A 12,713-nucleotide genomic window follows, 5' to 3' on the forward strand; every position below is an offset into this window, starting at 1 on the left:
CTGTAGATGGTAAATAAACTTCTCCTGCTTAAGACATCCAGTTGGTCTCCAGCCTTTTGCTTCCACTCTGTCTTGGACAAGTTGAAAACTTCTACTACAGTAAGTACACAGCAGTCGGCGTTTGCTGGTTGTGGTGAAAACAGGTAGCCAGGCTGGCACCACCAAGTGCCTCTGCTCAATTTAATTTCTCTCCAGCGACTAGGTCAGAAATCAAAATACACTAGATGCTTTGCAAGAACCCGGAAGTGCAAGTTCGGGCACCAGCCAATCAGAGAAGAGACAGACATTCTGTGTCGGCAACGATTCTCGAGATCGAGGATTTAAAGCAGGAAAAAAGAGAATGTTTGGTGAATTTTATCAAGGGGAAAGATGTTATTGTGCTTCTTCATATGGGATTTGGGAAAAGCTTAATATACCAGTTAGTCCTGTTAACTGCGCATTACATACGTCACAACCAAATAGCAGCGATTGGTTAAATAAAAAAAGCAAGCAAACAAATTCAAATTTCCACGAAGTGAAACCGGCTGATGAATCAGGCTAGAAAACACGGGTTGATCGGCAAAACGGCATCTTGAAAAGACAAACATGAGGAAATGGTGAAGGCAAACAACTATAAAAACTATAACAAAAGCTCTGAGAAGTGGGTTTTGTAGAATAATTCCGCTTCAATCTTTTTCACTAGTTGTTGGTGTACTGTTGGGAGGTCATCATGGACTTTTCGAATCTTTTATTCCACTTCCACACGGCGTTCATTTTAAAGGCCCATCGTCGCAGTTCTCTAACCAGAGCTGTGACGGCCTGGAGAAGTTCAATCGTTTTTTATGATGCAGGTGGGTCTAATAAAAACCAACAGACTGCCATAAAAGGGACGTGCTCGTCTTCTCTCCGCTCTGTTCCTCTCCCTCTCATACTCATACATCTCTGACACTCCTCTCTCAGTCTCCCTCTCCTTTCTCCCTTCTTATAGACAATGTAAATGTAAATGGACATAGCTAACCCGCTAGTCGCCACGATTCCAAATAGGAAGTGAGGATGGGCGCACTTCTGGCTCCATCGACTGGATCCATTCACTCTGTATTAAAAACCATCGCTCTTCTCTCTGTAACTGCTGCTGTCAGGCTCGACATTTAGATCTTAAAATGTTCGTATTAACCTCTTCTACATGATCTTCGCATTTTTATTTCTCTATTTTGACCCTAAATGAAGATATGAACATTATTTTTTCTATTTCAGAGATCACTCAGGTTTGGTTGACAGCGTTGCAAAGCTTAGACTTAGACCTATGCTGCATTCTATTGTTCTCAGGACTCGGGGAAAACTGACCTCAACCTCGAGAAAGTGCAACGGAACAGCCAAACAAATCGGATTTCTGAAATACAAACCTCGAGCTACTTCGGCACAGAGTAGGTTGGATTTACGTCACAGCGAAAATGTCGACGCACACAGTAAACGGGGAGAACTGTCTTTTTGTCATTTTGATGTTAAGTTGTGTCTGTGTAGAGAAAGTGTCTTCTAAAAACTCTGTAGTGACAGTTAGACTTTTTCACATCATTTGACAGTAACACAAGTTTTTTTCTGAACATGTAATAGTCAAACTGTCATATTTGAGGAACCAGCAAAACCTGATGTTACATTAAACCTTCTAGGGTGCATAGGCCACCATTAGGCAAAAACAGGTGGTTGCCTAGGGCCCCAAAACCTGGAGGGTAGGGCTGGGTATCGTTAAGAAGTTGCCGATACAATACATACCTCGATACACAGGCCATGATACGATATATATCTCGATACAGTGCACTTTCGATTCGATGCGCTATATTTCAAATCGATTCGATATGGTTCAATAAAAAATAAAGGCTAAATCATGGCTGTGATACTAAAAGTCTTTGTTAAACCACAAAGTTCATATGAAACACAAACATTTTAATCATCAAAACAGTGAAAATGTCAAATGTGTTGCATAAATGAGTTTCCTTTGACTCCACAAGCAACAAAACTGTAGCTCTGTAACAAAATAATTTAGTAAAACACACCTAAAAATACTCTTGGTGATATATCGATACAGCAGCCCATGATATCGATACTGTATCATCACATTAAACGATACGATATATCGATATTCAGATATTTTTGCACACTCCTACTGGAGGGGCCCCCAAACATTTGCCCTCAGTGCCACTAATGGCTGAGGCCTCAGACCAATTTGATCAATATGACCAGAGTAGTTTACTTTTAAACAATAATCAAGAAAAATAATAATAATCATATATAATGGATATAAATAAAAAATGTAATTGTACTAGCAAAAAAATAAAACTACTTTCAGTTCTGGTTTTCTAGTAGACGACCGAAATAATAAGAAAAGTTTTCAATCCACCAAAATTCAAATAAACAGATGTGCATGTCTCAAGAACACTGGGCAAAAACAGACAATAAATATACCGTATTTTCCGCACTATTAGGCGCTCTGGATTTTAAGACGCACTGTCATTGAATGGTCTATTTTTGAACTTTTTTCACAAATAAACTGCGTGGGAAACACAACAGTGTGATGGGTGAGTGGTTTTGTTTGTTTGTTCGTTCACGGTGACTCTGGGCTTTGTTCAGTTGTGGCGTGTAGGGAGGTGCTGTCTGGGACCAACGGATTGTCGGCGTGTTCGCAGTGACTCATTTGTTCAGTCGTGTCTAGAAGTGGCACATTGCGCTCGCTTTTTCGGTTCTTTCCTCCGTTCCGTTCCTCGTCGGCGTGGAGTGATGAGTGTGTCTGCTGGTGTTTTTCGTTGCAAGGTCGCTGTCTGCTCCGTGTGTGTTTTGCGTGTTTTGCAGCTTTGTAGTTTACTGAAGTCGTGCTGGGACACCCGAGTGGATTCGTGTATGGGACGCTCTGGATTGTGTGGTCGCGCAACTGTTTTTTGATGCGGGTTGGAGGCTTAAGAGCACGTCTAATAGCTCGGAAAATACAGTATTAAAAAAACACAACAAAACAGAAAAACGGTGCATTATACTGAGGGCCCCAAACTCAAGTTCGCCCCTGAATTGCCAACTCCGCCACTGCTCGCGCGTCCATATTTTCCCCAACTGTTGCAATGGAACGCATTTAAAACGGATGTCGGGAGAAGTGACTCGGATTTATCCACTACCGACATTCAATAAAATGCAGGATTACTGACTCAGTGAGTGTGGAGTGAATGAATATTGCTCTGTAAAGCGTCTTAGAGGGTCCAGAAAAGTGCTATATAAAACTGATGCATTATTATTATTATTACTTAGACAAACTTTATTGATCCACATGGAAAATTATTTGGACGCAGGAGCTCATACATCACAATATAATATAATAACAAAGAGTAAAAAATATGAATGGTAATAATAAATTCTAAATAAGTAGTAAAAAAGATAGAAAGAGACGGGTGTCAAATAATAAGCTCCTGCTCCCTGCCAAACCAGTGGGGTGGGCGAGAAGAGCCTTTACCCATATAACCCTGTAACTGCAGCCTCGATGAGCTTCATTTGACTGGAGCCGAATGCTGTGGGTGACATCAAACTCCTTTATTCTACTTCTTTATACAGTCTGTGACCTTTCTCCATCTCTCGCCCTGTCCTTTTTTCTCTCTACCTCCTCCTATCACTCTTTCTGCATCTCTCTCGTCCTCTTCTTTTCTCCTCCTTTTTCATTCCCTCCTCTATCTCCTTTCTTTCTCCATCTCTCACCTCACTCTCTCTCCTCCTCTCTCCATCTTCCTCTCCTCATCTCCTGCTCGCTCTCTCTCTCCCCTTCTCCCTCTTTCTACCTCTCCTCCATCTCTTTTTCCTCTCATCTTTTCTCCCTCCCTCCTCCCATCGCTCTTTCTGCTCTGCATCTCTCTTCTCCTCTCCCTCTCTCCCCTATCTCCTTCTCCTCTTTCTTCATCTTCCTTCTTTTTCCCATCTCTCACGTCACGCTCTCTCCCCATCTCCTGCTCTCTCTCTCCCTCCTCCCATCACTCTTTCTGCATCTCTCTCCTCCTCTCCCACACTCCCCTATCTCCTTCTCCTCTTTCTTTATCTCCCTTCTTTCATTCCCTCCTCTATCTCCCTTCTTTCTAAATCTCTCACCCCACTCTCTCTCTCCTCCTCTCTCTCCTTTCTTTCCTCTCTCCCTTTCTACCTCTCCTCCATCTCTCTTTTTCCTCTCTCATTTTTTCTCCCTCCCTCCTCCCATCGCTCTTTTTGCATCTCTCTTCTCCTCTCCCTCTCTCCCCTATCTCCTTCTCCTCTTTCTTCTTTTTCCATCTCTCACCTCACGCTCTCTCTCCTCTCTCTCCCTCTTTCTACCTCTCCCCCATCTCTTTCCTCTCTCTCCCTCCTCCCCTCACTTTCTCTTCCTCTCTCCTCCTCTCTCCCCTATCTCCTTCTCCTATTTCTTTATCTCCCTTCTTTTTCCATCTCTCACCCCACTCTCTCTCTCCACCCCTCTTCCCACCTTCCTCTCCCCCTCTCCTGCTCTCTCTTCTCCTCCCTCCCCTTCTCCCTCTTTCTACTTCTCCCCCATGTCTCTCTTTTCTCTCTCACTCTCTCTCTCTCCCTCCTCCCATCACTCCTTCGGCATCTCTTTCCTCCGCTCCCTCTGTCTTCCCTATCTCTTTCTCCTCTTTCATCTCCCTTCATTTTCCATCTCTCACCTCATTCTCTCTCTCCTTGCCCTCTCTCCTCCTCTCTTCATTCCTCTCTCTCTCCCCTTCTCCCTCTTTCTACCTCTCCCCCATCCCTTTCCTTTCTCTCCCTCTCCCTCCTCCCCTCACTCTCTTTCCTCTCTCCTCCTCTCTTCCCTATCTCCTTCTCCTATTCTCTTATTTCTTCTCCCTTCTTTTTCCATCTCTCACCCCCCTCTCTCTCCACCCCTCTTCCCTCCTTCCTCTCCCCCTCTCCTGCTCTCTCTTCCTCCCTCCCCTTCTCCCTCTTTCTACTTCTCCCTCATGTCTCTTTTCCTCTCTCCTCCTTCTTTATCTCCCTTCTTTCATCCTTCCTCTATCTCCTTCTTCTTTCATCTCTAATCCCCTCAATTTCCCCACCTTTCTCTCACCCTCTCTCTCTTCCTCCCCTTCTTCCTCTTTCTACTTCTCCCCCATCTCTCTTTCCTCTCTTGCCCTCTTTCCATCTTTGTACCTCTCTCGTCCTCATCTCATCATCCTCTTCCCCTTTTCTTATTTCTGTCTTCCCATCTCCCTCTCCTGTCTCTCCATCTTCCTCTCCCCCTCTCTCACCCTCTCCTGCTCTCTTTCTTTCTCCCCCTCTCTCCCCCTTCTTCCTCTTTCTACCTCTCCCCCAGCTCTTTTTCCTCCATCATTTTCTTATTTTTCCCTCCCCATCCTCCTCTCCCTCTCTTCCTCCCTACCCTTCTTCCTCTTTGTACCCCTCTTGTCCTCTCTCCATCATCCTTCGCCCCATTTTCTTATTATTTCTGTCTCCCTATCTCCCTCTCCGATCTCTCCATCTTCCTCTCTCCCTCCTCTCTATAACCATTAGTATTCTGTCGTTTTTCTCGGGACCTGTAGCTCTTCGTGGAGGTGGCGGACGCGTGTGTTTGGCATTTGCTTTGGGCATCGATTCTTTTCTCATTTCAGAGGATTTGTATCGATCCATAAAGTGAAAAGGTTAACAAAATATGGACTTCGGGCTTTGGGTCAACATTCGTCATCGTTTTGTGTCTCCCTCCAAAACAGACCCGCTCACTTAAAGGCGCACTGCGTAACTTTTCGGTTTGAGGGTCCGTCGCCTGCTTGTTTCTATGGATACGTCATAGCTCTGCGAGAAAAGTTCCACAGTGTGATATTAAACAGCTCTACTTTACAGTTATTCAGTTACAGATGTGTTATGACCCTAAACCTTCAGTTCTAATTTGTTTTGTGTGCTTTAAATTATTTTCCTGACTGTCCTGAATTCTGCTGTGGGAGCCCTTGTCCGTGATTGGTGGAGTATTTTTACACCTGGCCAATCGTGCCTCACCTGCAGCCTCCTCCCCCTATTTAAGGAAATTTCCAGCACCTACTCGGGGCTTTTGTGTGTCTTTCGTGTCAGACTGACTTTTGTTGTTTTGTTGAGAAACTTGTTTAGTTTAGTTCTGTTTTGTGCCTTTTTCAATTTATCACTTGACTCTAGTTTGTGGGTTTATGTGGTTTTACTTTGGGGCACTGTTACGGACTCCGGCTCTTTGGGATTTGTTTAGTGTGCTCCCGTTCTTCTCCATTTGCTTTTGTGTGTGTGATGCGATCGGTCCGCGAGCCCTGGACCTGGAGCGCGGTAGCACCAGACGCCGGACGGAGGCTGGGTGTCGAATCGCGTCGAGGTTTGGCCGGTCACCCTTCCGCTCCCACCAATTCGCAGATGCCACCTGTGGGAGCGCGGGGTATAAAAGGACAGTCTTCCACCTGCTCGGGGCGGCTGGATCCCTGCGGCCAGCTCGCCCTTTTGTTTGATTGATTTTTGGTTGTCTCATTTTGTTTTTCGTTATAATGCTAGACTGTTGCCTCTGTTGATTGCATTGAGACACCTTGTTTTCGCAGTGGAACTTTAGTTAGATTTTGTTGCGTTGTACTTAGTTAGGGCTCCTTAGTTTAGTAGATTATTTTGTTTAAATCCTTTTTATTTTCTCCCCACATTTCTGTGCTTTTTTTTCCCCTTTTCTTACACTGTAAATAATTAATGCACAATTTTTAGTTAAACCTTAAACATCCTGGTTTTATTGTTACTTCCCTTTCTCCCCTAGCAAAGGGGACATAACAGGCACTTGTGTTTTAGTTTTGTGTTTGTCCCGGAGTTTAACCACTCGTTTTTGTGTAAGCCTGCGTGATCCGTTTTGTGGCACAAAACTTGTTGTATGTTAATCCTGTTTTTGTTTCTTAGTTTAGGTTATTTTCTGTATATATTTTAGTCTGTTTTTTTAATTTACCTTTTACATCCCTGTTGATTAAACATTATTTAATTTATTCCATTTTCCATCTTGGTTATTCTGTTACTTCCCTGACTCCACCGAGCTGGGTCATAACAAGATGGTTTTATAGCTCAAAATCCCTAGAAAAACAAGCAATCTGACTGTGAGTGGGGTCACCTCTCCACAGATCTGACCTGTAACTTAGAAAGGTTTAATACTGTGAAACATTCCAGACAGAGACAAACATCTCTATGGAGAAAAGCATTTGATGGTCCCTCCAACAGAAAAGTTACAGATACACAATAAACCTTTAAGTCTGCTCTGGATCTGGAAGTAACTTCATTTTTACCCTAGACCTTTAAAAAAATGTCAAAACTAACCAGCTTTGTGATAACTAATGTTAATCACACAGTAAAGACTAAGCATTTTTGACGAAGGAAAGGTCCAGATTTTAAGGTTTAAAGTTGAGCCGACTATAGTTCATCACTTAATCTATAGATATTTTACACATTTCATCATATATTATACATTTTGTGAAGCTCAAATACAATGTTGAGATTAGAAAACTGTATTTTTTCCATCCTTCTTAACAGAGAAGCAAATGAAGTACAATATTTGTACCCTAAAACTTCAAAATTGTGTCTATTTTTTGTTATAATGTCATTAAGTCATCATCATTTAGGTCTTCTGGTCAAGTAATCATTGAAACTATATTATGTCTGCTTCACTTTGCCTCCACTTGTCTCTATTGCAGAATTTTGAACGCTCTGATTCTGATTTTAAAGGGTCTGTATATCTGTGTTAAAAGATATGATGCGACTTTTTGTGAATGAAAACCAAACCAAACTGGACTGAGAAGGAGACAGCTGCTCTCTGTAATATGTAAAAGAAAAAAGCCTTCTGTGGTAAAGAAAAAAAACAAAAAAACATGCAATGATCTGGACTCACTTTCAGGTCTCTCTTTGGTGAGTCCGCTCTGAGCTCGCAATGACCGGGCCACCCTCACCACTTCCTGCACGAACAGGAAGTCCCTCTCCTCATCAGGGAAGTACCAGGGCGCCTGTCAGGAAGCAGACCAGATACAGACACAGCGCATCAGCAAAACACGTGGAAACATCGGGCAAAAACAAAGCAATGGAGGAAGAGAAAAGTCACTGGGGTCAGAAAAATAAAACAGTAAAACTGATTTAAAAGAGGTAAAAAGAGTTAAAACTTTACTGGTGGAGGGTTCTTGTTTTGTCTGGAAAGTTTCACAGTGTGGTATTAAACCTTTCTATCTCCATGGAGACCAAACCAGACCAAGTTACAGGCCAGATCTGTGGAAAGGCGACCCCGCTCACAATCAGAATGTTTGTTTTTCTAGGAGTTTTTGAGCTTTAAAAGCACCTGTAATTGAATAAATGTAAAGTAGAGCTGTTTAATGTAACACTGTGGAACATTCTAGGCAGAGCAATGACATATCCATCAGAAAAGTTACACAATGTACCTTTAACTTTTACAGGTTACACATTTATACATTTATTAGAGATAGAGCTGACCTGATAAGTTTCGGGCTGTTATTACGGCTGTGCAAAAATATTGAAATATCGATATATATCGTATCGTTGAATGTGATGATACAGTATCGATATCGTGGGCTTGATATTGTGTTTTCGCCTTCACTCATCCACTGCTCCCACGCAGCTCGCACTTTCACTTTATAACAGCCTTGAGTTTAAAGTGGGTGTTGTGAGCGTGTCTCTTGACAGGTGCATTTTGATATTAAATGAAATCACAGTATGTATTACTCCTGATGCTCCTGACTACGGGAGCCGTAATGCTGCAAGTGGTGCGGCTTTGTAGTTTACTAAAGTCGTAATAAGACACCCCGGGCCTGGTCAAGCAAAAGTAAACAGCAAGGCCAAAAATTCAAGTATATAAAAATGTACTGAACAGATACATATGTACTCTAGTTTATGAAACTGTTGACCTTTTTTCTGTACCATTTTTGGTTCTAAAGTTACATACGTTTTAAACAGACCATGTATGCAACAAGGAACAAAAATGATTTCCCAAATTTCAAAGACCTGCAAATCATGTAAATAAATTGATGTATTTCATCATATCTTGTGTTATTCGATCTTTGAACTGTTGATGAAGGTACATTATTTTTTTTATTTTTATTTAAAATGATAAAAATTTGCTTGGAAGGACTGACATATTTTATAGAAATAGTTTCCTTTCATTTTGAAGTAATATTAAAGTATTCGGAAGAAAAAAGCTGACAAATTATACAAAATCATGCACCTTCTACTAGTTTGCACAATTTTCCCTCCGTTACCATGACCTTTTTTCTTAATAAAAAATCTCATGACTCAAAAAGTAAGAGGTTTTTCAACCTAATCTTGTACCATATGGTAGAAAACTATATGAAGCAAATATTCAAACCAGTTTGTTAAGGATATGTAAGTGAGAACCAAGAGTTATCACTGTTTGGATTTATTGCCCAAAAAGTGCTGCATATTTCATTCCCTCCGTTACCGACATGAGTTTTTAAATTTTTTATCAACAACTTGAAAGAAAATCACAGGTTTAACTTTACCCTGTTGGAGTGTTAACTCTTTCCTACATTCTGATACCTAACTTGTTTCAATAGTCCCTCGAGTTTCTGAATAAGAGCTATTTGAATGTAAAAAATCTGCCCGTTTCCCTCCGTTACCACTTGACCGGACCCCCCAATAAATTCATATATAAGGCGCTCTGGATTATAAGGCACGCAGTCATTTTCTGATGAAATTAAAGGCTTTTAAGTGCGCTCTACAGTGCAGAAAATACGGTATATGAAACATGAAGTCTTGTAGTATATAAAGCAGATTATTTTGAAAGTATGCAGGCACTTTCCATGGCATTTTGTTGGTGGGAAACATTGTGATAAATTGCAGTGTGTTATCTGGAGCTCATCTGACACGCACACGCTCTGAGGCCGCACCTGTCGGCTGACCTCTTTACCAGAGCACCACAAAAGGACACGCTCTTTTAGCTCCACCGTGGGAACATCTGCTTTTGTATCAGGAAAAAAAGCCTAGAAACTGTGCCTTTTGTTGTGTTGTTTCGGTCACTGATATAAGTGACTGAAATGCAGTGCTGCTTTGGGCCTCAGGTGGGGTAAACCTTGTAGACATAGACTGTATAAAGAAGTGGACTAACCCCAAACCTAAAGACTGGAGTTGGGTAGGACACATGATTTGGGAGCCTAGAAAAAGCACGATGTAAGATTTATTTATTTATCTATTTACTTTAGTTACTTTAAAATTGTAATGTGTTATTTGTGACTTGTTTCTGCCATTTCAAAGTAATTTGTTACATTACAATATTACTGTGTTTAAAATGTAAAACATTACACTATTGCAGCACTTTTAAGTTACTCTCACCAAAATAACTGCAAAGATGCTGAACTTTTGCGCTTTATATGGACTGAACAAGGATTAAACCAGAACTAAACCAAAACTGAACCAGAGCTGAACCTGGACTGAACCAGGACTAAAACAGAACTGAAACAGGAATAAACCAGGACTAAACCAGTACTGAACCAGGACTGAACCGAGGACTAAACCAGGACTAAACCAGCCAGACCAAACTAAGCCAGAACAGAACCAGAGCAGAACCAGAGCAGAACCAGGTCTAAACCAGAACTAAACCAGGTCTAAACCAGGACTAATCTTTGACTAGAACTTGGAAGTGCATTGCAGACAGGGTGTATGCAAGGCACAATCGGGCGTCGGCTGCGGTTCGCCCCGTGGAGCGTGGAGTTCTGCTCCAGTCCTTTTGCCTGTGGTCACTTGACGGTCTACGGTGATTTTAGTGAATTTGCATGAAGAAAAATGAAAACCCCACCACTTCAATCCAGGTTAGAAATGCATTGTGACGCGCGTTACTCACATTTGTACACAGTAAAATATTACAATTTTTTTTCCCTGTAATGCCGAACATTCCTGCGTTACAGCAAAAAGCAACACATTACAGTAATTTGTTACTTTTATAACACGTTACTCCCAACACTGTTTATTTGATATGAGCAAGCTATTACAACAGATGAACCAGATGCATGTTTCTACATTTTCTTACGTTTTAAATAAGCAAAAGTAAGAGCATCTGTGTCCACAAGGTCACATGTTCAAATCAAATGTTGCCGTAATGCCCTTACGATATTTTCTGTATGTTCTAATGTAGTTTCCTCATTATAAACACATCTGGAGTTGGGTTTTGTTTCATTCACACATGTTTAACACACAAACCCTGCAGATTTAGGCTGAGCTCTTCTCTCAAACTGAACACACTCTGTTCTGTTAGATAATAATACAGATAATACTCCTCTGTGTTTTTAAACTTCATACACCTTCACTAGAATCATTTGAATAGTTTGCAGCCCTGGATTTGCCAAACTTTGAAGCGACAGTAATTGTTTTAACCTTTTGGAAACTTCTTTACTTCTTGGCGTATTAGAAGATATTGCAGACTTTCTCAACAGAACAAAAAATAAAACAAAAATACTTTTTAAAGGGCAACAACTTAAGGTTAGTGTAGTGTACTGTAGACAAAAGCAGTTCAAAATGCTGATGGTAGTAGTTCAGTAACTTCAAAACTTTTTTTTTTTTGACGACATAACATTCTAAACACAGCTAAAAGCAGCTAACACAGGAGTAATAAAAAACCTTTAATAATGATTATTCACACTACCAGTCAAAATTTTTGACACACTCTCTCATTTAATTTCAATTTTATTTCTTTTCTATATATTTACTACTTTCTGCATTTGATTTACACACAGAAAACATAAATATATGAGGCAAGATGTACAGAGAAAAATAAAAATAACTCTACTAAATATTCTGCGTATATATTTTATAACCAAATCCTCAAAACAGCCACACTTTGCTTTGTCGAAAAAGTTGTTTAACTTTTTTTCTTTCCTAAATAATTACATATATCTTGCTTCATATATTACACGTCTTCTGTTTGTATATAAAATGTAGAAAGCAGTAAGAAAAAAGAAAAAAAGAAACACTGAATGAGACGGTGAGCCCAAACCTTTGACTGGTAGTGTAGCATTTGTCAAAGGCCGCATCTCATTTCGCTTTCCTCACTTCTTTCTCCTTGATTCCTCACGTCGATTCTTCATTTTTCAGCTGTCAATCAAATGTGTTGTATTAAGTGGAATTGCAAAGAAAACCACAGAATGAAGGAGTAAACCTGAGGGAGGCTTCAGGAGCAGACATCAGATAAAGGAATCAAACTTTATTGGTCTGAGTGAGGAGTTTAGATCCTCGCTCTGTCTCCTCTGTGGGCAGGACTCCCTCACCCATTTCCCGCAGAATCGAGGAGAGGAATCAAGGAGAAAGAAGCGAGGAAAGAGAAATGGGAAGCAAGCTATGGTCTGCTCATGTGTTGTATCGCTTGTGTGGTACCAGTTGTTGTGAGCAGGGGTAAGGCTGCAGGCACAGGCTGGAGGAGGGAGGAACAGGAGGAAGAGGCTGGTGAGGCTGGAGACGCTGCCATAGCTCCTCTGTGATGAAGGGCATGAAGGGACTGATCAGGGCCAGAGATGTGGACACGCAGTGGAACAGGACGCTACAGGCCACGCGTCCCTCTGTGCCCTCTGTGTGCGGAGACAATAGGGGCTTCATGTACTCCTGGAACACAAGAGCAGAGAAGAATAAAGCAATAGTAAACTAAATAGATGGATTCATTATGGGTACTTGGTTTTATATGAAAGGAAAGGAGGAAAATGTCTTATAAAAGGTCCTATATTACACAAAATTGACTCTTG

The 12,713-nt window shown here is 41.3% G+C and overlaps 1 protein-coding gene across 2 annotated transcripts in view; it reads right to left on the reverse strand.

The window, feature by feature from the left end:
- Positions 1–12,713, reverse strand: part of vars2 (valyl-tRNA synthetase 2, mitochondrial) — a 63,395-nt gene that overhangs the window by 11,221 nt on the left and 39,461 nt on the right. For both annotated transcript variants that reach the window (XM_055157445.1, XM_055157446.1), the window contains exons 26-27: positions 12,352–12,576; positions 7,856–7,967 (exon numbers count right to left, since the gene is read on the reverse strand). In XM_055157445.1, coding sequence (XP_055013420.1) covers positions 7,856–7,967; positions 12,352–12,576 — 337 coding nt within the window. The remainder of the gene's footprint in view (positions 1–7,855; positions 7,968–12,351; positions 12,577–12,713) is intronic.

This window comes from Boleophthalmus pectinirostris, unplaced genomic scaffold (genome assembly GCF_026225935.1).
Source record: "Boleophthalmus pectinirostris isolate CB_2022bp ecotype Guang Dong unplaced genomic scaffold, ASM2622593v1 HiC_scaffold_21, whole genome shotgun sequence".
Classification (NCBI taxonomy): domain Eukaryota; kingdom Metazoa; phylum Chordata; class Actinopteri; order Gobiiformes; family Gobiidae; genus Boleophthalmus; species Boleophthalmus pectinirostris.